Source organism: Protopterus annectens, chromosome 2.part1, assembly GCF_019279795.1.
Source record: "Protopterus annectens isolate FY-2018-M chromosome 2.part1, PAN1.0, whole genome shotgun sequence".
Classification (NCBI taxonomy): Eukaryota; Metazoa; Chordata; order Ceratodontiformes; family Protopteridae; genus Protopterus; species Protopterus annectens.
Window position 1 is genome coordinate 271,033,364 of NC_056729.1, and position 25,869 is coordinate 271,059,232.

Below are 25,869 nucleotides of genomic sequence, written 5' to 3' on the forward strand. Positions count from 1 at the left end.
CTTTCTTGGGGACCAGGAACACTCTACAGTAGAATCCAGAGTTCTTTTGAGGGGTGGGAACTGGTTCTATGGTGCCTTGGTTTAGGAGTTGTTGAATAATGGGTAGAAATAGGTGAATCTGAATTTTTGGTGGTTGTGGCAATGTCCTGAAAGGATGGGAGCATCCACCAAGTCAATGCAATATCCTCTCTGGATGATGGAGAGGACTCATTGCTCTTTTGTAAGTTTCTGCAAGGAGGGGAGGGAGAGAGTGAAACGGAGGGATAGGGGAGTTTCTGGATGCAGGGTGAGCCACAGTGGAGGGGGCCTAGGATGGTCAGGTTGTCTCCGAAAGGGAGTGGTAGAAGATCTTGAGGACAGTCTTGGGGTAATTCTTTCTCTGCTACCTATATGTCCCTTGGATTGTTGTGTATAGGAAAAGGATTCCCTTTGTACAAAGGATGGTTTTTGAGGGTCGTTTCTATAATATCCAGGAATGGGGGACACCAAAAGGTGTTTGAGATTTTGCAACTCTTTTCCCTTCTCTTGGAGGGATTTGAGGACTTCAGAGGCTTGTCCAAAGAATGCATTATTGTCTAACGGAGCATTCAGAAGTTTGGTCTGAACATCCATGAGGAGGGGTTGTAGCCTTACCCAGGAGTAACGACGCAGCACTGATCCAGAAGCAGCTTCCACAGCATCCTAGCTGCACTTAATAGAATGCCTGGTCACTTGTGATGCTGTGGAGAAGACAGCGTTTGATTGTACTCTGGTGGGGGAGTTCTGGACCTCAGAAAGAAGGCTGGAGGCCTTAGAAATGGTATCAAGTACAAACCTTGCCATGTGGGGTTGGTAGTTTAGGGCCCTAATGGCCAGAGTGCAAGATGTGTAGACCTTTTTGCCTGTCCTGTCCATAAGTTTACTGTCTTTATCAATTGAATAGAGAGCAAAGGAAGGAAGCTGTCTGGAGGTTTTGCCTGCAAAAACAGCTATAACAGATGGGTCAGCAGGAGGGTTCTTGTAAATAAACTGGTTGTCCTGGGGGACCCTATAAAATCTGTCTGGTCATTTAGCTGCTGGAGGCTGGAAGTCAGGAGACTGTGAAGCAGCTAAGAATGCATCTTTTCCAAGGGTGTGGTAGACAAGGGAGAAGCAGACTTCAGCCTAGCAAGAGAAGGAGCAGGGGCTTCTGAGAAGGTGAGCTGTGGTTCCCGTCCATCAGACTCTGATGGCTGAAATACCTCAGCGGACTTACCCACGGTATCCTGCATCCCAGCTTCCATTGTGGTTCCTGGGCCTGCTTAGGAGACCGTTGTCCGAACAGTCTCCAGGTCTGCTATTGCCTTTAGAGCCGGTTCAGACGCCCGAGATGCAGCCTGGGATTCTGGTCTAAGTTTCTTCGCCGCCTTCTGAGGCGGCTCGTCGGATGGGCCTACTCCTCCCTCCATGCCCAACTCCAAATATCTGAGTCTTTGATTCTCGAAGTAAAGATTTAAAGCTGCTAGTCGGCTACGAAGTGTTTTGGGGGCGAAAGACTTACAAATGGAACAGGATGCATAGTCGTGGGCCTCGCCTAGACAGAAAACACACTTATCGTGCGTGTTCTTTGTGAGGAATCCGTCTCCCACAAGCATACTTCCCTTTCCTAGCTGACATGCAAGTCTAAAACAGCAAGGAAAACAAGAAAGAAAAAACCCAAGTGGGCATTTATCTGAATGGTCCAAACGGGCATCTGGTCTCGATACTCGTAACTCTAATCGTCTGATAAATGTGAAGGTAGAATTGGCAAACGGGCATCCAATGATCACTAAGGCAGAAAAATTCTGGGGATGGTATGTGTAGATATCACCTTTATACCAAAGGCTGGTTTATGTCCCTCGTAGCCAATATCACACGTACCCTCCAAAACAAAGACTTTGGTATACTGGCCGGACAGGGGCGCTGTAGGCAGCTACTCCCTACAGTTATGAATACTGCATTATCAGAATAGAAGGACATACCTAGATAGGCATAAGGGAGTACAAACAATGGTACATAGAAAACTACCAATGAAAGAAAAAGTGAAGCGAGGGAGAGACACACACGCTGAAAAGATACAACGAGAGGAGCGTGTATGGAAATAAAGTTAATGGAAGGTAGAGAAAGGAGATTTATAAAAGTAGAAGAGATTTTCAAGGAAAAAAAAAATTACTTTAATCAGAAGCCAAAGCTCGGGAATGGTCATGCACGTCTGACACGAAGCAAAAAACAAGTTCTGAGATAATTGAGAGAGGAGCATTATCCATAGAGCCTAGCTCGAGAGTTTGGAAGGTGCAAGCTGAAGTAAAAGGACGATTCAGTTCCGAGGCTCTGAACACAGCCCACAGTCAAAGACTGAGTGAAGATAGACAACATCAGATATTGCTTATTTTGTACTTCTTTATATTTGCCTGCGTATATTCTAAGTTTTTCCGCCTGTGCTGAGATTTTTAGTTTATTTGCAAAAGTGCATGATAGATCCTGATCTGTTTTAATGCTGCGCATTGCAGTTATGTCTGTCTTTCTATGTATTTTTGTTGATCTGTTCTCTCTTCTATACTCTTAACATTGACATTTCTTTTGACACTTCTTTGGGGGCAGTGGATGAATGGCGAAGCCTAGGTTGATAGTCATTTGATGTATCCACCATAAATAGAAGTTATGTTCTTACCATAACGTTCCATGTTAGTTGTCTTCTTCTCGCCTTCTTCTTGCTGGATGGGTTCGGAGCCGACCTCGGCTCCGACTCGGCCACTCTAAAAGCTCGAGAGTTGGTTCCACCGGCTCGAGGGTCCCCTTATATCCCACAATACTAGGCGTGAGTTACCTCAGATCTCGTTTGTAAGCTAACCCCAGCTTATAATAGTATCAGAACAACTATAAACAAAGTCCACCTCTAAAAACAGGGAGGAAAAAAGGGTGACCTATATCCTCATCCAGGAAATATGCACAACAGCATATGCCTAATAACAGAGGTGGTAGAAAGAGAGGTCACAATCACAACTCCTCTAGGTCTGTCCAGGCCAGGGGGAAGGAGGGTGGGACGCAAGAAGAAGGCGAGAAGAAGACAACTAACATGGAACGTTATGGTAAGAACATAACTTCTATATGTTAAGTTGTCTATCTCGCCTTCATTCTTGCTGGATGGGACCGCGTCCCTAGCACCTTGTCCCGGGTGGCCTAACGGAACAGACTCCTGAGAACAGTGGAACCAAAGTTAGCTCTATGTCTAGAAGCTAAATCCAACTTATAATGAGAAATGAAAGTGTGAGGAGTAGCCCAAGTAGCCGCTGCACAAATGGTGTCAATAGGCAGTCTGTCTTGGAAGGCTAAAGAAGTAGCCAAAGCTCTGGTGGAATGGGCCTTAGGTTTAACAGGCAGCTTTTGGTGTCTAATTTCATAAACAAGGGAAATCAGAGATGTTAGCCATCTAGACAATGTTACCTTTGAAACGGAAAGTCCCTTTCTGCCTTCTGCAAAGGAGACAAACAGCTGATCAGATTTTCTGAATTGTTTTGTTCTATCCAAATAGTACCTCAACTGACGATGAACATCTAGCCAGTGTAATTTTTGTTCAGACCTATTGGAATATTCTGGAAAAAAGACAGGTAGGTCAATGCTCTGATTCAGGTTTGACGTCGAGACTACCTTAGGCAAAAAGGACGGATTGGTTCGTAAGGATACTCTGTCCTTATGGAACAATAGATAAGGAGGTCGACAGCTGAGTGCATGAAGTTCTGAAACTCTTCTAGCTGAGGTAATAGCTACCAGAAAAAAAGTCTTCCATGATAGCAATTTTAAAGAACAGGAGGCTGCAGGTTCGAAAGGGGGAAGAATCAAAGAAGTAATAACTAAATTTAGGTCCCAAGGAGGAGGAGGATTTCTTATAGGAGGTCTGAGAAGAAAAACTCCTTTCAAAAAAGCTTTGCAAAGCTTGTGGGACATTAAAGCAGACTCAGAAAAACCCACATGAAAGTTAGAAATAGCTGCCAATTGAACTTTAAGAGTAGAAGGAGATGAACCTGCATGGAAGAGTTCAGCTAGAAAATCAAGGACTATTTGGATGGAAGCAGTGAAAGGATCTATGTCCGTTCCTTGAGCCCAAAAAGTGAAGCGTTTCCACTTACTCAAATAAATCTTCCGAGTGGAAGATTTATGGGAAGCTATCAAAATATCTCGAACAGAGTGAGATAATTGAGGAAGCCTGGCTAAGGTTGGAACTGGAGGAACCAAGCAGTGAGGTTCAGAGAGGAGAGGGAGCGATGAAACTGACCCGACTGATGGATCAAAAGATCTGGAACTAGGTCCAGATGCCAAGGTCGCTCCAATAGAAATTGATGTACGAAGGGGAACCACACCTGTCGAGGCCAGTAAGAAGCAATGAGGATTAACGAGGCCTTCTGAGCGATAGCTTTCTGTATCACTTGAGAGATTAGTGGGAAGGGAGGAAATGCATACAGAAGTCCCCGGGGCCAAACTTGGACTAGAGCATCTCTGCTGGGTTGGCCTGGTAATGGGAATAGTGTGAAATAATCTCTGCACTTGCTGTTTTGGGGAGTAGCAAAAAGGTCGCAGCAAGGCTGACCCCACTTGGGAAAAATTTCTCTCACAACAGAGTCTTTCAGAGACCACTCGTGAGGCATGAGGATAGCTCTGCTCAACTTGTCCGCGATTTGATTGGACTTCCCGGGGATGTGCGTTGCTATCAGAAACCGCTGAGAAGAAATCGCCCATTGCCACAGTCTGAGTGCTTCTCGACACAGGGGGTAGGACCTGGTTCCACCTTGTTTGTTGATATACCACACTACAGACATGTTGTCTGTCTGGATTGCAATAGTTCCCAAGGGAAGAGAATCTTGAAGGGCTTGCAACGCTAAAAGCACTGCTCTCATCTCCAGAACATTTATGTGCAAGTGGCATTCGTCTGGTTGCTATGTGCCCTGGACAGTCCTGCCCTGACAATGCCCCCCCCCACCCAATCAGGGAGGCGTCCGTTGTCAGAGTAGCAACCGGAGGGGGAGGAACAAAGGGTCTTCCCAACAAGAGCTGAGGGGAAGACCTCCACCACAGAAGATGATTCCTGCATGCCTGCGTAATCATAATGGTGTGGGACATCGGAAGTTGCTGGTAAGACCATTGTGCAAAGAGCATCCACTGAAGGATTCTCATGTGGAATCTGGCTAATGGAAGCAGAGGTAATGGCAGCCTCCATAATTCCCAACACTTTCAGAACTAACCTGGCTTTGATTCTGTTGTTGTTGAAGAGGAGTGAGACCAGTTTGTGTATGTCTGTTATTCTCTGATCTGTTAGCCTCGCAGACATGTTGACTGTGTCTAGATTTGCGCCTATGAAGGTAATAGTACGACAAGGCGACAAAACAGACTTTTCGCAATTTATTGAAATGCCTAACTTTTGACAAATGCGAAAGGTGTAATCCCTGGCCATTAGAAGAGAATGCTTGGTGGGAGCTGTGAGGAGCCAGTCGTCCAAATATGGAAACACCTGGAATCCTTGTCGTCTCAGGTGAGAAGCTACCACTGCCATGCATTTGGTAAACACCCGGGGGGCAGTGGTGAGACCAAAGGGCAGGGCCCTGAATTGAAAATGACTGGTTCCCAGCCTGAAGCGGAGGAATCTTCTGGAGCGTCTGTTCATCTTTATGTGATAGTACGCATCCTGAAGGTCTATAGAGCACATCCAGTTTCCTTTTCCCAATAGGGGAAGGATGGACTGCAGCGTGACCATCCGAAATCTTGTTTTCTTGACTGACTTGTTCAAGATACTGAGATCCAAAATTGGTCTCCAGTCCCCTGTTTTCTTTGGAACTAAAAAGAACCTTGAGTAGATTCCGGATCCTTGCTGGTCTGCTGGAACTGGCTGAATTGCTCTTTTTGCAAGCAGCTTTGAAATTTCCAAGGCCGCTAAATCCCTTTGAGCGGGTGGAACATCTGGAAGGGATTTTTTTGATTGGATTGGAGTGCGAAGGAAGGGAATGGAATAGCCTTCGGAAATGATGGACTGTACCCATTTGTCTTGAGTCAGGGATAGCCAGGCTTCTGGGTACAGTGACAATCTTCCCCCGACTGCCTCCGAAGGTGGGCAGTCAGGCAACACCTCAGGGATGCTGAAAGGGCTTATCAGAGAAGGCTTCCCGATTGCCCTGGTTCTGCGGACCCCCCCTGCCCCTAGGGCGACGTCTACCATTGTTATTCCCGCCTCTGCCTCTGGCGGGGAAACGACTCTGTGCGTCAGGTGAAGACCCTTGAGATTGTTTGCGGAACCACATTTTCCCACTTTTCTGACCTTTGGGGTAAGACCTAGAAGGAGTAGAAAAACGGACTCCGACGGCAGAAAGAGTCTTGCCATCAGTCTCGCACCTAGTCAGGGTTTCTTTCACTTGAGGACCAAAAAGAGATGATCCATCAAAGGGGGAATTAGTGAAAAAGGTCTTGAAGGGGTCCGCAAAGTTGCATAGCCGCATCCAGGCATGCCTGCGTAAGGCCACACCTGTCCCTGCGGCCCTGCTCGCTCCATCAGCCGCATAAGAGAGGAGGCGCATGGAGGAGTTGGCTATGGAGTTCAGGGTAGCCAGCTGAGAGTTCATCTTGTCTTGAAAACTCGCAGCTGTGGGATCCTTCAACATGTCACTCGCTTCTTTGATCAAGTCCCTTTGAAGACGAGTGAAATGGCATAGGTAGTTCAGCGAACGCATTGCAAATGTCGCTAACGAGAACATCCGCTTCCCGTACCTGTCCATGGACCTAGATTCCTTGTTAGGTGGATGGACAGGCACTGAAGGATCAGCTAGTTCCTTCTTAGTGGCAGCAGCAACCACCATAGCATCCACAGAAACTCCTTTTGTCAAGAACTGTTTGTCTGCTGGTGCTGTTATGAATTTAGAGGGTCTCCTGGGAGTGGGGTCCACTGAATCAGGAGCCGTCCATGCCTTCTTAGCTACCACCTGCATGAGGGGGTCAAAGGGGGGAGACACCCAGGAGGTGGAAGGGCGAGAGCCAAACGCCTCAAGGTACACAGATTCATCCTCCGAAGGGTTGAGGGCTGGCCAATTTCCCCTCTGTTTGAGGATTTCTAGAATGTCTGCAAAAGAGACATCTTCAGAAGGGGAACGGGGGGAACCCTCGGAATCCTCTAAATCTGTGTCAGAGGTGACGGACTCAGGTGAGTCAATGTGTTTCCTCTTACACTTTCTCTTTCGAGGGGGCTCTTCTGCCAAATCAGGAGAGGTCTCGGAAGAGGATGAGATCCCCACAGGGGATTCCTGAGGAGCTGTCTCTCTGCAGTCCGGGATGAGGGAGTGAGTCGACTTGACCTGAGGCACCGAAGAGGGGGGGGCGGACGGAGCCGACTGTGGTGTAGAACCAGGTTCTAACACACTCCGCATGACCTCGAACGCACCCCTGTCAGGCAGAGCCAGAGGTCCCCGCTCCGAAAAGCCAAAGACCTCCCTCGGCACTGACAGTGATGGCTCCGAGGCCGATGTCGGAGCTGAACTCACCAGCGCCGAAGCACCGAGAGGGAGAGGGGGGTCGGACAAGGGTCCGATGCCACTCACCCCCTCGGAGCCGACGAGGGAAGTCCGGCGCCGAGATTCTTCCAAGGAAGAAATCGGAGCCGACGACGGAGCCGAAGACAATTGTATCGGCTCCGACGCTACCACAGTCTTGGTTCCGACACGACCCGGCTCCGAGCTCAACAGAGTCGGAGGAGGAACATATTGTTGGACAGGGGCAGGCATCGACTGATGAGTCGGGCTCTGAAGCATCTGGGCCAGTGCCTCGGACTTAAGGAGTCGACTCACTACCCTCTGAAGGTCATGATCCGATAGCCTCGATGACCTAGAGGAGTGAGATCTATGGCTCCGTTCAGACAGCAGGGGAGATCCTGGAGCCGAATGAACGGAGCCAAGAGATGGTGACCTAGACCTCTTCCTAGATGTCGGCTCCGAAGGTCCGGTCGGAGCCGACAAGGGAATTTCTAATACCTCGGCTCCAGCCGGAGCCGAGGGAACCACAGGAACTGTAGACTCATCGGCTCCAGCCGGAGCCGATGTAGACATAGGCTTAGTAGCCTTAGGTCTCGGCTCAGAAGCTGGAGCCGAAGACCTAGAAACCTTAGAGGGCTTCCCAGGAACAGAGAGGGAATCCTCAGGCTTAAGTAGACCCCTAAGGATCAATTTATTCTTTCTTTCCTGCAGGACCCTGGGGCTGAAGCCATGGCATACAGCACAGGAGTCCTGCAGGTGCAAAGGCCCCAGGCAGTAAACACAAGAAGTGTGACCGTCTGTCAGAGACATTTTCTGACAGCACGCATCACACTTCTTGAAGCCTGAGACCTTTGTTTCTTTAGACATCCTAGACAAGAAAGTGTAATCACACACACTCAAACAGACACACTGATTACACTAATCTTACTTTTAAAACTCAAAAATAAACTATTAGCTAAAGTTTAGTTAAGAGTAACACACACACACCACTAGGGGATGGAGAAAGGCCAGAAGGCCCGAGAGAGAACTTTAAAAGTTCTTGTGGGAAAAAAAATGGAATTTTTCAGAAAAAGGGGGTAGAAATCCACTACACTAAGGGAAATATATTTAAACTTAAAAATATAGGGTTTTAAGTATTCTAAATTTTACAAAAATACACTTACCAACAAGCCGGTAGAAAAACCAACACCTCGATGCTGTAGCGGCAAACGAGATCCGAGGTAACTCACGACTAGCATTGTGGGATATAAGGGGAGCCTCGAGCCGGTGGAACCAACTCTCGAGCTTTTAGAGTGGCCGAGTCGGAGCCGAGGTCGGCTCCGAACCCATCCAGCAAGAATGAAGGCGAGATAGACAACTTAACATCAGCTCTTTAAGCGAGGGAGGAAAGGGATAAGAAATTCCAGAGGGTGGGAATGTTGTGTCCACACCAACTTCAAAAACCACTGAAACTTCCTCATGAGGAGCCTTGCTAGGGGCAGCATAGGGATGGTGGATCCAATAAGTCCTAGAATTCAAAGCAACTGCCTTGCTGACAAGTGCTGTAGGGGAAGGATCTCTGAAAAGGTCTGGAAGAGCTCTTGAGCCTTGGGGGGGGGGGGCACTATAATTTTGTCTTTTTGGAATCTGCACTCCAGAAAGATACAATCTTGAGATAGAATGAAGGTAGTTTTTTTGAAGTTTATAGTGAACCCCAGATGCTGAAGGATGACGATGGCTGAATCGAGGTTCCTTGCCAGTTCCTCTGAGGTGTTTGCCTGGAACAGAAGGTCGTCCAGGTAAGGGAAGAGTTGAATGTCCTGAAGTCTGCAGAATGCAGCTACTGGCAATAAACATTTTGTGAAAACTCTTGGGGATGTAGACAGACCAAATGGCAAGGCTGAGAACTGAAAATGCCAAGATGCTACAGAAACAGAAATCTTCTGAAACTGGGATAGATGAGAATATGTAGATAGCAGTCTTTGATGTCTAGGGATACCAGAAAGGCCTGTGGGAGGATCACAGTAAACAACGTTTGAAAGGTGAGCATTTTGTAAGAGGGTACCCTTTAGGAAGGTGTTGAGGAAGGAAAGGCCTAGGATGCATCTCCAGGGGCCTTCCCTTTCTGGGATACTAGGAAAATGCGATTCTAGAAGCCTGTTCCTTTTTGTGGGCTGGGCACGGATTGTATGGTCCAAAGATTAGAGCACAAATAAAACAGTACAACAAACTGGATAAACATCCTATAACACACAAATAGTCCCACAAGTAAATAAATAAATATAAAATGTATAGAACGAGACAAAGCAAATAAAACATGTACTAATTTTATTAGTTGGTAAGGACTTCATCAAGGTGCTTCAGACCATTTAAAATAACCATAAGAGTAATTATATAATAGCTCATCTATTACATCAAATCAACCAATTACAAAGAAGCATCATGAATAATTAATATTCAATGCTGAATGTTCATAGAAAACATATGAGAGAGACATTCAAAATATTTAAAAGGCCTTGCCTTGGTTTAGTATATATCCAGATTTAAAAAAATCTAAACTTTTCTAGGTCCTGGATGCCTCTCTTGCTTCCACTGTGAAGTGATCTGTCATTCTACAGTGTGTGTCAAGAGATTCCCTCTGTGGGTGAAGTATTATACATGGTTTCTTCTATGTTTGTCATACCTCAGGGTGAAAACATACTGGAAAAATAATCCAGTTCCTCAACCAAACACTGAGTAATCCTCTTACCTATGGACTCCAGAAACAGAAGACTGATCTGGACTTCGGTCTAAGCTGTACAAGGCCTGAAGGGACCCGCCATCCAGGAAATCTACTGCTGGTTATCACAGTCTGACTTATGGGGGAGGGTAAGGATCAGTGGAAACATGGGGTCCAGGCAACAGCAGAGAGCTTAGGGTGGGGTTGCACTACAAGCTAACTGGGGCTTCCAGCCTGGATGTCTGTGACTAGGACTCAAGATCACACAAAATGGAAGTAACATCTGCCTTGAAACAAGAAATTTTAGCAATTTACTGTCACTTAACTACATATTTATACGTTCTGTTATTAAAACATACCGTTTCAATGTTCTCTTGCAAGTCCATCTTCAGCTGATCCCTTTCAGCACTGACACGCTCCACTGTTTGCTGTAGCTCATCTCTGTCCTGTTTAAGAGATGTAACAAGAAGCTCAAGCTGATGACAGTCACTCCCGGTTATCTGGGCACTTTCATTTTCTTCCAAAACCTGTCTGTCATGGTCACAGGTAACTACTTTCATTTTTTCATTCAGATGGAGAATCTAACCAAACATAACATAAAACAATAAAAATGTTATTTTTTTTGAGAAATTACTACAAATTAGTACCAAGCAAGAAGTAAAAGTCTTTCTTTTGATTTTGCTGTTGAAGACGCTTATCTATATGCATTTCAACAGATCAAACAGTGAATTATCACCCTAACAAAAGATTCTTAAGACATGTCTACAATGGACATCATAAGCAGATGGGGAAAAGTTAGACAACTTCATCAATTCTAATGCACTAGACCAGTTAATCTCATCCCCCACAACAGGAGATAACATTCTGGACTTGGTTCTTACCAACATGGGCGACTGCTACACCCCTCCCAATGGTATGTTCTTCCCTGGTGAGATCAGATTGGATGGTCTCTCATCTGAAGTTTCTATCCCACTCAACACCCCTCCCCACCCCTGTAATCAAGCTAAAAAACTTCTCAAAAGCTGACAACCACTTAATGGAGGGTATCTGTAGCTTCACACCACCACCCCCCCCCCTCAAGGAATGCAAAGAACTATGTTGAACGATATGTCAATGCAGTATACAAGCACCTGCACAACTGCATGGACTCAGCCATACCCAATAGAACTAAAACCTGCTCCACAAGGAAATACAAACCTGTTTAGTGGAAATCCTCTATCAACAGGCTTTACAACAAAAAGAAACTGTTGTCCAAGGGAAAAAAGGAACAATTTTCAAATTGGAAAACCTCCCTCCTTAACCTTAGCAAGCAAATTACATCACAAGTGAAAACCTCCAATGCCAATTATGAATCAAAACTAGCCTCAAAAAGAAAGGGAAACCATAAAGTCTTCTTCAGTTATGTCAGGAACCTCCGTGGCAAAGCCCAGGTGTGTTCTGAATTAGTACTTAACAGTATCACTTACACTGATCTGTTTGTTGACTTAGCCAACCTGCTAGCAGATAGGTTCATTTCAAACTTCAGCTCCCTGTTCCTCCCCAAAGGCTCTTTCGACATTCCCAATACTTGTCCCGCACATCACATTTCCGTAGATCAAGTGTTGCATGCCCTATCCAAGAACACAGCTTCCATAGGACCCAAGAGTATCCCAGGATGTATTCTGCACCATCGTCAATATCAACTGTGTTTGCCATTGAGCACACTATTCAGCCACAGCCCAAGTACAGGCTTTGTTCCAGAACAGTGGAGAACTGCCATGGTCATCCTCTTGCAAAAATGGTGCCACTACTGACCCTGGAAACTATCACCCCATTAGCTTGACAAGTCTGACCTGTAAAGCCATGAAGTGTACTATTATGGAGCTCATGAACAAGGACTTAGGAAATATCCAAGCACTTGACCCCACCAAGTTCGGATTAGTCAATGGCAGATCTTGTCTGTTGAACCTGGTTGACTTCTTTGAGACTGTTACCAAGGCCCTGGACAAGGGAAAGTCAGTACATACAGCTTACCTTGACTTGGCCAGGGCCTTTGACACAATCCCCCACTCAGGCACCATCGAAAAGCTACAAACTTGGTGTAAATCCTTATCTCATCAGGTGGGTGGTCAACTGACTCACCGACAAGACCCTCAAAGTCAAAATATGCACCTCCGTTAGCAGACCTATCACTAGTGGATTTCCACAGGAATCTATCCTGGGACGCCTACAGTTTGACATCTAGTTCTCAGAGGTCCAGGCAAAGACAAAAGGCATGTGGCTGACCAAGTTTGCAGATGGCTAAGTTGGATGGTGTCTAACTCAGCAAATGATGTTAACATACTGCAAAAGGGTCTCACAGCAACAAATGACTGGTGCCAAAATCATGTTTTCAAGCTAAACGCAAAAAAATGCATCATACCATTCAACAAACACACGACCCCTACTGATTACCACATCAAAGGCAACCCCCTAACCACACAACCTGTGATGAGAGACCTGGGCACTCAGGTTAATAGCCTCACATTCGACCATCACGTTAGCAGCAGTGGTAAAAAAAAAACTTTTACTTGGTTCATCTCATAAGTAAAGGGAAGGAGTTTATTACCGCTCTATACTCCTCCCTCATTAGACTAATAATTGAGCATAATGCCCAGTTTCGGATGTAAATCTCCAAACATCTGGATCAACTGGAAAGGTCACTGAAATACCTCACAAAGAGAATCCATGGTCTCCAACACCTGTCATATCCAGGTAGGCTCAAATCACTATCAATCTACTCGGTATCTTACAGATTGCTCAGGGGTGATCTGTCTCTCACCAACAAGGCAATCTTGGACCCTGTCCTACTAGAGATGCTTCATATCCATAGGTCTAACACTCAGGCATTGCTTGCTCAAAAGGACTGAATCCAATATGCAACATCAATAAAACCTGCTGGAGAGAGACATTCGTCTCCCAGAGGCTGCCCTGTCTCCGGAACAGATTTCTCATGCACATAAAACAAAGCACCTGACTTGACCCACTTCAAGTGTAACCTTGATGAGTGGATGGGAAACCACAAAATGGTCCATGGGGTTTCCACCTGTATCCCTCACTGACAGGTTCTGACTGAGCTATCTTTCTGGGGATAAACTCTTGGCTGGGCTTGTAAGGGCACCAGGGCCATTAGTCTAGTAACTCCTATGATCATATGATCCTATGACAACATAGACATTTGCCAAACGAGATGATCTGCAAGTTGGTCTTATGTCGCATGTTTCCTCTTCTATTATTAGGTCATCTTTTTCTCACTCTCTCTTCCCTGCACATAGGGGCATGTACACCTCCTGCCAGCGTTTGCCAATATGTCATGCGATGGGACAGCATGCTAAGCCACTGAGCTGGCCCATCACCCATTAAGACAGTTCAATCTGTACAAGCCAGAAAAAACATGCAAAATTATGCTACTTGTATACCTATCTTGCATATTTGCACACTGGGAGTCGCTCTCTATCACTGCTACTGAAATAACCAGACTACACAAATCAAATCAGCATACAGTACAAAAGGCCCTCTTACAGAATAAATGATAACGTTAGTACATTACCTGTAACATTTGATTTTGGGTGCTTTTTGTATGGATCAACTCTTGCGAAAGTTCCAAACAGTGAGAAATAAATCTCGGGGACTTGAAGTGAATGAGAAGAAATGCAAGACTTCTAAACTAAAGGCCAAATCCTGTGACAGTGGACTGCTAAGGCAAGTCAGATTCATGTATCAGCTCAATGACACACAGGAATAAAATACAGACTAAGGCTCCGATAACTTGTGTTCAATTAGCAAGCTATATACTGAAAGCTGATGAAGGCTGTCAGAGTGACTAGCTAAAGCCGACTTCCCAAACTTACTATAGGAGTCACTTCAAGCTTGCACTGTGTGTGAAGGGACATACAGAAGCAATCATGCTGAAGTTAAAGCAGTACCCTAGCTTGACATAAAGGCTGCACAAAAACATCACTCAAAAGGGATATGCAGCAGGCACTGAACCATGCCTTCTAACCAGCAAGGAGTAAGGTTCTGACCAGAAGACATTTCTTGACTTCACAGAATGACGACCTGCAACCCCCCCAACTCAACACTCATGCCTGGAGTCCACAGAAGCCTGAGAGTTATGGAATGAATGGAAAATGTGGGATGGGTTTCAATGGTAAAAAAAGATAGGAAGGGAGGCATCTCTTGGAATCACACTCCAAGCACTATTTCCTGACACAATTGAGAACCTACAAAAGCAGGAAGATAACAGACTATACCCCCTCTTTCTACAAATAGTTTTCTGCCAATCTGTCAATGAAAGGACATAGGGAAGAAGTGCACTTCCAGGAGACTACTGCTTTGAAATTCAAAGCCGAAATAAAGAGAGAGTTCCTTACATCTTGACATGATGGTGAAATGTTGAGAGAACTCGCCTGCCAAACATCTGACAATTCAAACTATAGATGGACAAGCAAGCCATTCATAAAGCTAGGGTCCCACAGGAGAAAGATGGGATGAAGATGGATAACTCCAAATAAATACATTACCAGTTATAGCTGGAGAGCAGTTCTGACCATACAGTAGGTTGCAAAAGGTAGACCCACAAAAAAGTACCTCTTAACAGAGTCCTCAGCCATTGAGATAACCAAGATAAAAGTCATTCATATGTCTGAAGCAGAATGATGATTATCAGAAAACTAATGGACAAGGATGACACATCATCTCTCTCCTGTCAAACAATTTAAATTGGATTAAAATGCAACGGGACTTAACATAATAAAAACTGGCCATGCAGTATACAATGTTTTCTTTAACAATATTCATTCACTCCAACACTGCATAAATTGCACAGTCCCTCCCTTTCCTTAAATTTCACTTCAAGAACTTAATCTACATGCATTCCAATGAATTCCATTTATTTCTACAAAACGTTCTCCTTGACATTTTTTTTTTTTTAGTATCATACCCCCATTCTTTTATCTGCTTTACAATGTTCAAAAAGTACAGCTGTGTAAAACCTTACCATAATAATAGAGGTCCTTCTCTTCACTTTTGCAGTATTACTTATGCAAAGGATCTCATACCAAGGATAGCCTAATGTCCAGCCAGGATACCAACACCTTTAGTATTTACAGGTGCTACAAGTCACACGTATGCTCCTCATGCAAGGGGTACAGCATAAAGGTGGGCCTATATCAGGCTGTCAAGCTTTTAACAGTTCGAACATCATATGGTCAACACCATATGATCGAACTTTTAAAAGTCTGAACGTTTAATGGAGATCTCCATACAGTGCGGAATGGGAAGATTTCCCTTTTCTGCACTGTAGTACGATCTCGGAGTTGGTATATTTAAAGAGCAGGGGGGTGCTTGCACCCCTGCTTAAAGTGTTCAGCTAGGTCTTTTCTTTGGTTTATTTATTTTTTATTACATTTTCAAACTTTTAAAAGTTCGATCATATGGTGTCGACCATATGATGCTCGAACGTTTAAAAGTTTGATTATGTAATATACACATATAAAAGTTGACATACGGATGCACACATTCCAGAACTGAAAAGCCCCAGAAGAAACAGAATGCCCTAGGGACCAAAAGGAACATGTGTATCCAGAAAGAAAAAACAGAAAAGAACCCCGGCCAAGAGGATAAGGAGAAAAGGTTAGAGCAGAGTGGGCAGGAGGGAAGGAGCAAATACTGCAACAGTGAAGAGAAAGACATCTATTGTGTGAAGGCTGCCAGCACAGCTAGCTGGAATTTCTGTCCAATCAGTGTTTCGTGTCCCTGCTCAAGTAGCTGACACACACACACACACACACACACACACACACACACACACACACACACACACACACACACACACACACACACACACACACAAAAAGATTTGATTTATATACAAACACACATTCATGGGGAAGGCTGGCGCAGGTTCACTAGCTATGCCCCCTACTGCCCAGACTATAAAGCAGTAATCATTACCACCAACCATCTCTTTATCAGCTACTATTAAGACCCTTGCGAGAGGGTGACCAATTCTAGTGTGCAGTGTTACTATAATCCAAATGGTTAAGTGTAACCAAACTAAGGCTATTCAAGAGTGGCCTGTACAGTGTCACCAAATACATGTGCAAGTACTCTAAAAGCTTAAATATCTCTAAACAAACCAGCCACAATTAAAAGGTTTAAATATATTTAATAATAAATAATAAAGCCACAAGACAATACACAAATGTAACAGTTCAGAATCATAGGAAATGTTTTTAAAAAACATGCAGGGCAGTCTCGAGTACATACAGAAAACATCTAGACTGATCTTACTATTTTCATATCCATCTCTAAGATAGATACTATGATCGAAGTTTTACTTACAGAACACGGCAAATACAAGTGCTGAATAAATGCTTACAGGTTAAAAAAACAAATACAAAATGCACAGACTCTCTCTCTGAGATCGTTCTTAAATTACTATGAAACATTTCTGCTGGGTTATCTCACATCCCATCATTCTTGTCACCTCTGCCTTTAGTTTCCAGGCTAATATCGACATAAAATATACCACTATGTTAAAAAAATACTTATCTTTCTGAAGTTTTGCCTAGAACTGGAAATCTAAAAATAGTTAAACACTTTTGCCTTGGAAACCTGTAATTATTTCTGTTTCCAGACAACAGAAAGAATTTCTAGCTACAGACATTCTGTCTCCATGCTGAGATAACCACCACCATAAACAATTCAACTTACTGTCTTAGAGGTTTGCTCTTTTCCAGTAGGGTGCACTGCGGTTACATTTTTGAAGCTTAGTACATAAAGTACAGTTGTGTACACTTACCATAAATATAGATGTTCGAGTGTATTCACTGTTGCAGTCATTACATTTGGGTAATCTGCTGGCAGGTTGCCCTCAGTCGGCCTGAATTCCAAAGTCTTGGGTCCTGCATTGGTTGCTGTCTCCTCTTCCATGACGTCAGGTCGTCAGGGGTATAAAAAAAGCAGCCAACGCCATTTCCTTTAGTTTTCCTTGCCCCAGATGTCAGGTGCCCCCAAAAGGTATCAAAAATACATAACAAGTAAATATACATGCATCAATATAAATTTACCTTCATCTACAAGCAAATACACCAGTTAGGTTGTAGAAGATAGAGAAGGAAAGATAAAATCCAGAATGAAAGGAGGGATGCCGGGCGGGTAACCTGGACTGCAACAGTGAATATACTTGAACATCTACATTTATGGTAAGTGTACACAATTGTACTGTGTTCTTCATGTTTCACTGTTGCAGTCATTACATTTGGGTAGAATCCCAAAGCTATGGTTGGGAGGCAGGACCTAAACAGCATTAGGTGCGCCTATAAGGCCGGGCAGAACTGCAGTGGCAAAGCCTGCCCTGGACTTCGAGTAGAGAAGCAAGTGATAATGCTTTGTAAAGGTGTGGACAGAACGCCAAGTAGCAGCCTCTAGAATGTATTTGTTTGGTACTCCTCTGAGAAAGGCTGCTGAAGTAGCTAGAGCTCTGGTGGAATGAGACAATGACCTTGGGCACAGGTTTACCATGGTGTAAGTAGCAGAAATGAATAGTGGCTTATCCACTTTGAAATAGTCTGCTTTGAAATAGCCTTTCCTTCTGATCCTGCAGCATATATCACTAGCAATTGCTCAGTTTTTCTTAGAGCTCTAGTCCTGTTCAAGTAGAATCATAGCTGTCTGTGTACGTCCAAGGAATGCAGAATTCTCTCTCCCTTGTTCTGTGGATTTAGATAAAAGGTTGGCATATGAATATATTGGTTAAGAGCCACACTGGAAACCACCTTAGGCATAAATGTTGGATTTGTCCTCAGAGACACCCTGTCTGGGTAAAATAAGATAAAAGGCTCCACAGCCATGAGGGCCTGTAGCTCTGAGACTCTTTTTGCTGAAGTAATTGCTAGTAGCAGAGCTGTTTTCCATGATAAGAACTTTATATCAGTAGTAGCAGCTGGTTCAAATGGAGGCAGGGTGAGCTTTTCCAACACATAATTGAGGTCCCATGTAGGTTTTGGTTATCTTCTAGGAGGCCTTACATTTTTGGCTCCTCTAAGATACTGCTTTAGTAAAGGATGAGAAAAGATTGGTGGCTCTGCATTGTAATGAGCTGAAATGGCAGAGGCATGGATTTTAATTGATGAGAAAGATAGGCCTTTGTCAATCATCTCAGTCAAGTATTGTAATAACTGAGGAATATTTGGTTCTGCTGTATCAGTTCCTCATGCTTGATTCCAAGTGCAGAATCTCTTCCATTTATCAGCATAAGATTTTCTAGTACTAGGCTTCTGGCTTCCAAAATGACATCCATCACAGCCTTACTGAGTGGTGGTGTTTGTATAACTATATGATCAGCCATTCTGCCAGGTTCAGTGTCTGGAGTTGATTGTGCAGGATCCGATTGTTTTGCTGGGACAATAGTTGAGGTTTTTGGGGTAAGGTCCAAGCTGGGTATTGAGGCAAATTCCTTAGGATTGGGTACCAGTATTGGTGGGGCCAGTCCAGGGCTATTAGTATCATCTTTGGCTTTTCTTGTCTGACTTTTAGGAGGACCTTGGGAAGAAGGGGCAGAGGAGTAAAGGCGTAAACTGTTAGGTTTTTCCAGCTGAAGGACAGGGCGTCCACTTTCCATACTGTCTGTGATAAGTCCGTGTGCACAATCTTTTTAATTGGTAATTTTGAGGAGAGGCAAATAGATCTATGTCTGAGGTCCCCCATTTGTTATCATTCTGAAAACATGAGGATCTAGTTTCCACTCGTGTGGATCCATAAGATTTCTGCTTAAGTCGTCTGCCAGAGTATTTTGTTTTCCTGGCAGGAATTGAGCTTGAAGATGTATTTCGTAAGTCAAAGCTGTGCTCCACAGTGCCATGCCTAATCTGCAAAGGGGGTATGAGTGGGTACCCCCCTGTTTATGTACCAAATGACCGTGGTGTTGTCCGTCTATCAGTAGTTGTCCTGGATGAAGCAAGTCCTTGAAGGCTGTCAGGGCATTTTGAACAGCTAGCATCTCTTTCTGGTTGATATGTAGATGCATTTGTTTTGGGGTCCATATGCCCTAAATGCATCTTTCCACCATGTGGGCCCCCCAAGCATAATCTGATGCGTCTGTTAAGGTTCGTCTGGCAGGGGGTAGAGTGAATGGCCATCCCATGTCTTGGTGACATACCTTTGCCCACCACAGAAACTCCTGTTGTAGGCAGGGAATGAGAGGAATCATTGTTTCCAGGCTGTGACAATGTTGACTCCATAAACTTTTTAGGTACCATTGAAGTTTCCTCATATGCAGTCTTGCATATAGAAACAGCAGGACGCAGGATGCCATGAAGCCGAAAGCCTGCAGAATTTGTCTTGCAGATAACTGGGTTTTTGTTGACATCAGTTTGAAGTAAGTAGTCAGTTGCCTTTGTCTGGCATGAGGTAAGCCACCTGGGCAGTTGTAATCAAGCTTGCACCCAGGAATGGTGTCTTTTGAGAAGGTACCAGTTGTGATTTATTTTTGTTTGTGTACCCTAGGCATGTTAGAAGCCTTTTCACAAACGCCAGGTGTTGAAGAAGAATGTCCATGTTTCTCTGCTTGAATGAGACAGTCATCCAAGTAAGGATATATTTGTATACTTCTTTGTCTGCAAAATGCAATCACTGGTGCCAAGCGCTTTGTAAAGACCCTGGGCGCAGTAGAGAAGCCAAAGGGCAGTGCAGAAAATTGGCAATGCATTGAGCAGGCCTTGAATCTGAGGTATCTTCTGCACGATTGCCTTATTGGGACATGCAGGTATGCCTCTTTTAGGTCTAATATCACCAGCCAAGCATTCTTGCCCAGCATGGGTAGAAGCTGCTGCAAAGTCAGAATTTTGGAATGTCAAGGTATGTGTTCAAAATCGATAAATCCAGTAGTGGCTGCCAGGCCTTGTCCTTCCTGGGTACCAAGAATGGTCCTGAGTAAAAATATTGTCCTTTTTCCTGTTCTGGTACTGGCTGAATGGCCCCCATATCCATGAGGGACGTAACCTGTTTCTGTGCCTCTGCCCATTGATTTTTTGGCAGATCTGGCCATCCGTTTGCCATTGGCAGAGTATGGAAATGGAATCTGTATCCGTGTGATACTATGTTTAGCACCCACTTGTCCTGGGTTATTAACTGCCAATTTTGAGCAAAAAGTGCTAATTTTCCCACTAGGCATGCTGCCAAAAGATAAGTGCTTGGTGAAGGCAGAGGGAAGTCATTGGGACTGTTTTCTGTAGGTTTGCGCTTTATCTCCTCCAGCTTTGGAGGTAGAAGCACCCCCATTGCTTTGACCTGTATGAATCTTGTGCCTGGTATCTGGAACCCTTTGGACGTCTGGATTTGCCCCTTTGAGCTCTGTCTGACACAGGAAAGGACCATTTTTTGTAGGCCAGTGTCTACTGAATCTTGGTGGCTTGTACCTGTAAGAAGTCTTTTACAGTTTGCATAGACTTAGCTTTGTCTTCCATTTTCTTTAAAACTTCTTCTGCCTTAATACCAAACAGAGTATCATGCTGTAAAGGTGCATCTAGTAATTTAGCTTTAACATGATCAGGTAAATTTTGTTCCTTTAGCCAGGCATGCCTCCTAATCACAGATCCAGCAACTGCAGCCCTGCAGGAGGCCTCTAAGGAATCAAAACCACACTGCAAAGTGTGCTTTCCAACCTGTTCAGCTGCATGCAATAATTCCTGCAATTCTTTATTTTCTGCACATTCAGAAATCATCATTTTGTGTTTCAGCAATCCCATAACATGTTGTTGAGGGGGTAGGATTTTTTGCTGTTGAGGCTTTAACTCCCTTTGGACCCTGTGAAATAGTTTCAGGATCAGCATTAGGGCTTCTAAATAAAAAATTGTGAGAGTCAGGGACCCTGTAGTATCTGTCAGGCTTGCTGGGAGCCGGAGGTAAGGATTCAGGGGACAAGTTTGACTCCGAGAACACATCATCCACAATGTCTAAAACAGGGGGTATGGCTAAAGGCTTGTGCTGAGGGAAGAGAAGGAAATCCCAGAGCCTCTTTTTTGATTCTGAGAAATCTTGACTCTCCCAATGAAAATGCTCCCTCAAAGTAATGCAACAGACAGTTTGGAAAGAACAGTTACTGCTTTACCATGGAGTAACGGGGTCAGGAACAATACCCAGACCCCTTGGTCATCATCATACTGTTCACATTCCCTTTCAAACCTATGAATGAAACTACCAAAATTATTCGCTCTGTAAATTGTGGAAGAAATGCACTGACCTTTTTTGCTTCTGGAGTTTGGTTACTCCCTTCCCCATTACCTCCATGACTCTGGCGAAAAGTTAGCATCTTCTTTTCATGTCGCCTCTACCTTTCCTCCTTCTCAGCTTCCAGGCGTAACAGTTTCTCATTTTCCTCAGTGTCTAGATGCCTCAGTCTCTCTGTTGCCTCAATTTCAAAATGCTTGGCTTCCAACTCAAGTCTCTAACTCCAGACATATTTTTAAGTCCTCTGTGGAAAAGGTTGAGCTGTCCATTTTCTGAGTGTGGTACATCTCCATGGCCAGTCTGATCGTCCTCCTGTTTGCTATTCTCTGATGCAGCTGTGACTAAAGCTGCAATCATGTCTGACTTAGTCAGGTTGGCATGCACCAGTACTTTAGCCTGGCACATCTCAGCCAACTGGCTCCTCGTCAGCTTGCTATACTCCTCTGCTGACATGCTTGCCTGTTCTCACTGACTACCTAAGCGAACAAAAAAATAAAACAATTGTGATATGAACTCTTAATGTTCACTGCATGGCTGATTAAGAGTACAAGCACCTTCAGTGATCACTAGACACAAGCTACAGGAAATATCCACACCACAAGCCAATTAATATATGATGTGGCTAGCTCACCACTATCAACCAATTAATATGTGATGTGGCTTATCCAACCACTGCAACCAATTAATATGTGATATCCCTGCCCTGACCCAGTAACCAAGGAGCCTCAATCCTCACCCGTAACACAAGTAAGGGACGTGCACATTGGGAGGATGACAAGTGCACACAGTAAAGTAAAATTTCCCTTAACAGCACACACAGATCACAGTCAGCCTGGGGGTGGTTTCTCCATCTCTCTCTCCAGATCCCCAATAAGACTTCCCCCCTGGCACAGCTAAAGGTTAAGATCTCAAGTTGAATTGTCAAGCCAAAACCTCCAACACCCTCTCTGTCCAACCAGTGCTTCGTGTCCCTGCCCAAGAAGCTGTCACACGCAAACACTTTGAAATTTGATTCATCTACAAACACACAAACACTCATGGGGAAGGCTGGCACAGGTTCAATAGTTATGTCCCCTTCTGTCCAGACTTTAAGGTAGTAATCACTGCCAGCAACCAGCTCTTTATTAGCTACAATAAGGCACTTCCCAAAAGGGTGACCAATTCTACTGTGCAATGTTACTATTATCCAAATGGTGTGACCAAACTAAGGCTATTCAAGAGTGGCTTGTACAGTGTCACCAAATACATGTGCAAGAACGCTAAGACCTTAAATATCGCTAAACAAACCAGCCACAATTAAAAGGTTTAAATATATTTAATAATAAATTAAAAGCACAAGACAATACACAATAACTCAACAAAGTGACAACAGAGTTCGGAATAGCAGGAAATATTTTAAAAGAAACTTGCAGGACAGTCTCACAAAAACAGAAAAAATCTCAACTAATTTTACTATTTTCCTATCTCTAAGAGAGATACTATGATCTAAGCTTTACAAAGCAAGGCAAATACAAGTGCTGAATGGATGTTTACAGGTTCAGAGACAAATACAAAATGCACAGACTTTCTCTCTGAGATAGTTCTTGAATTACTATCAAACATTTCTGCTGGGTTATCTCACATTACGTCATTCTTGTCACCTCTGCCTTTCATTTCCAGGCTAACAGGAACGTAAAATACAAACCCTCTGTGTTAAAAAATACTTAGCTCTCTGAAGTTTTGCCTAGAACTGGAAACCCTAAAATTGTTAAACACAGTTACCTTGAAAACCTGTAATTATTTCTGTTTCCAGACAATAGAAAGAATTTCTAGCTGTAGACCTTCAGTCTCCAAGCTGAGATAAACACCATCATAAACCATTCAACTTATTTTCTTAGAGTTTTGCTCTTTTCCAGTAGGGTGCCTGTGGTTACATTTTTGAAGCTCATCACAAAACATACAGTTTTCTTACATTTGTAAGACAAGCATACAAACAATATTACTATTCACAAATATCAGAATTATTTACAAAATTCCAGCTAACTGGGCTGGCAGCCTTTACATACTGTTATGGTAAGATTTTACACAGCTGTACTATATCTTTCCATAACACTGTTTCAGTATTCCTTATATAAGGGAGAGTGCAAAAGCTCAGTAAAAAACCTGGGAGGAGGATGGCACTGAAGAGCTCTCAAGAAACCCATGCAAGATACCCCTGGTAAAGCTAGCTCTACCCCAAGAAATAACATCCAAATTATAAAGCTCAGAGAAAGTATGGACAGAAGACCAAGTAGCAGCTTCAAGGATGGAATTTGTATCCAGCCCTTTGAAAAAGCACAAGAAAAAGCAAAAGCTCTGCTAAACTGAGCCTTTACCAAAAAGGAAAAACATCTATCATGAAAAAAACGGCTTTAGAAATCTAGGAAGATATTAAGAAGTTATGTCTTATCATAACGTTCCATCTGTGTTGTTGATTTTCGTTCATTACTGATGGGTTATCGGTTCCATCCTTAGAATCGAGCCGGCCAATATCAAGCTCGCGTCAGCCAAAAACTCTCAAGCCAAGGTCCTAACCTAGAATGCTCTGCTCCCTGTTACCTCAGATCGAGTTTGCAAGTTGAAAGATAAAAGTAGAAGCTACCTCTGGTCATAACAGACCTACAATACAGGAGTATATGAGATCAACCAGGAACCTCTGGATGGGGAATGGAGGGTGGGAAAAATAAATGAACGAAGATCATCAACACAGATGGAACATTATGGAAAGACAACTTCTTTATCTAATGTTGTTAATCTTCGTTCATTCTTTACTGATGGGACAGAGTCCCCAGCTATCTGTATCCCTGGGTGGCCCTCATGGAAGGACATTCCTGAGCATCATGGAGCCAAAAGAAGCACTACCTTTGCAGGCCAAGTCCAATTTGTAATGATTAATAAAAGTATGAGATTTGGCCCAAGTCGCAGCTAAGCAAATATCAGTGAGGGAAGCCTTAGCTTGAAAAGCTGCTGAAGTTGCCATATATCTTGTAGAATGTGCTTTCACTCTGTGAGGCAAAGTGACGTTTCTGTTGCAGATAAAGGCAATACAATTTCTCAACCATGAAGCCAATGTAACTTTTGAGACAGGATGACCTTGTTTAGATCCAGAAACAGTTGGTCTGATATACGCGTAGATTTTGTTCTGTCCAGATAAAACCGTAATTGTCTACAAGTGCAGGCAATACTCTCCCTTGTTAGAGTGGTTAGGAAAGAACACTGGGAGATCAATAGACTGGTTGATAGATCGCTCTGACACCACTTTTGGTAAAAAGGAAGAATTAGTTCTCAGTGATACCCTACCCTTATGGAAGATAAGGAGGTTTAATGCATAAGGCATAAAGTTCCGTAAGACATCTGGCTGATGTAATAGTAATCAGAAACAAAGTTTTCCAAGAGTGATATTTCACATCACATGTAGACGCAGGTTTAAAGGGGGCGGCTGTTCGAGCTTGCAGAACCAATACCAAATCCCAATGTTGTACCAGTTCTCTAAAGGAAGGCTTTAGGTGGATAACCCCCTTCAAGAAAGTTTTACAGGGTCTATAAGACATAAGTGAAGAATTCTGAAAACTAATTTGGAAATGTGAGATGGCAGCAAAATGCACACGAATAGTAGAGGCGACACCTCAGAGTGGAAAAGATGTGAAAAGTAATCCAAAACCATCGAAACTGGGGTTGACAAAAGGTCTAATTGTTTATTCACTGCCCATAGAGAGAACCTTTTCCATTTGTTAAGATAGATTAGTCTGGCGGACGATTTATGAGATGCAATAAGATAATTTCGCACAGGGGACGAGAGGTTTTCTTGCTTGGCAATCACTGGAAGTGGAGAACCCATGTTGTCAGTTTCAGGGCTGTTAGATTGGGGTGAGTCGCACCCTGCAGATGGGAGATCAACTTTGGGGATGGATTTAGCATCCACGGTTGATCTAGCAGGTGAGGCCAGAGGAAGGGGAAAGTACAGTTTTCTACCTACCATGAATGTAGATGTTCGAGTTTTCACCCTGTGCAGTTATCACACTTGGGTTATCCTGCCGTCAGGCGGTCCCGCACTCAGCCCGAATTCCAAAGTCTTGGTCCAGTGTCGGTTGCTGTCGCTTCTTCCCGGATAAAACAAAACCCTTAGGTACACCACGGAGGTAGTATAGGATAAAGTGGTAGAGATAAGTTCAGCTAGTTCAGAGGGGATGGAGGGAGGGTAACCTGGACTGCAGCAGGGTGAACACTCGAACATCAACATTTATGGTAGGTACAAAACTTTACTATGTTCATCGGGTTACCCTGCTGCAGTCATCACACTTGGGTTGAATCCCAAAGCTAAGGAGGGGAGGTGGAGTCAAACAGGGTTAGAAGAGGCTAGTAGGCCCTGCAAAACTGCAGTGGCAAAACCAGCTCTAGTCT

The 25,869-nt window shown here is 44.0% G+C and overlaps 1 protein-coding gene across 1 annotated transcript in view; it reads right to left on the minus strand.

Moving 5' to 3' along the window:
* Positions 1-25,869, minus strand: part of CENPE (centromere protein E) — a 3,008,010-nt gene that overhangs the window by 1,402,801 nt on the left and 1,579,340 nt on the right. The window contains exon 27 of the mRNA XM_044063442.1: positions 10,560-10,781. Coding sequence (XP_043919377.1) covers positions 10,560-10,781 — 222 coding nt within the window. The remainder of the gene's footprint in view (positions 1-10,559; positions 10,782-25,869) is intronic.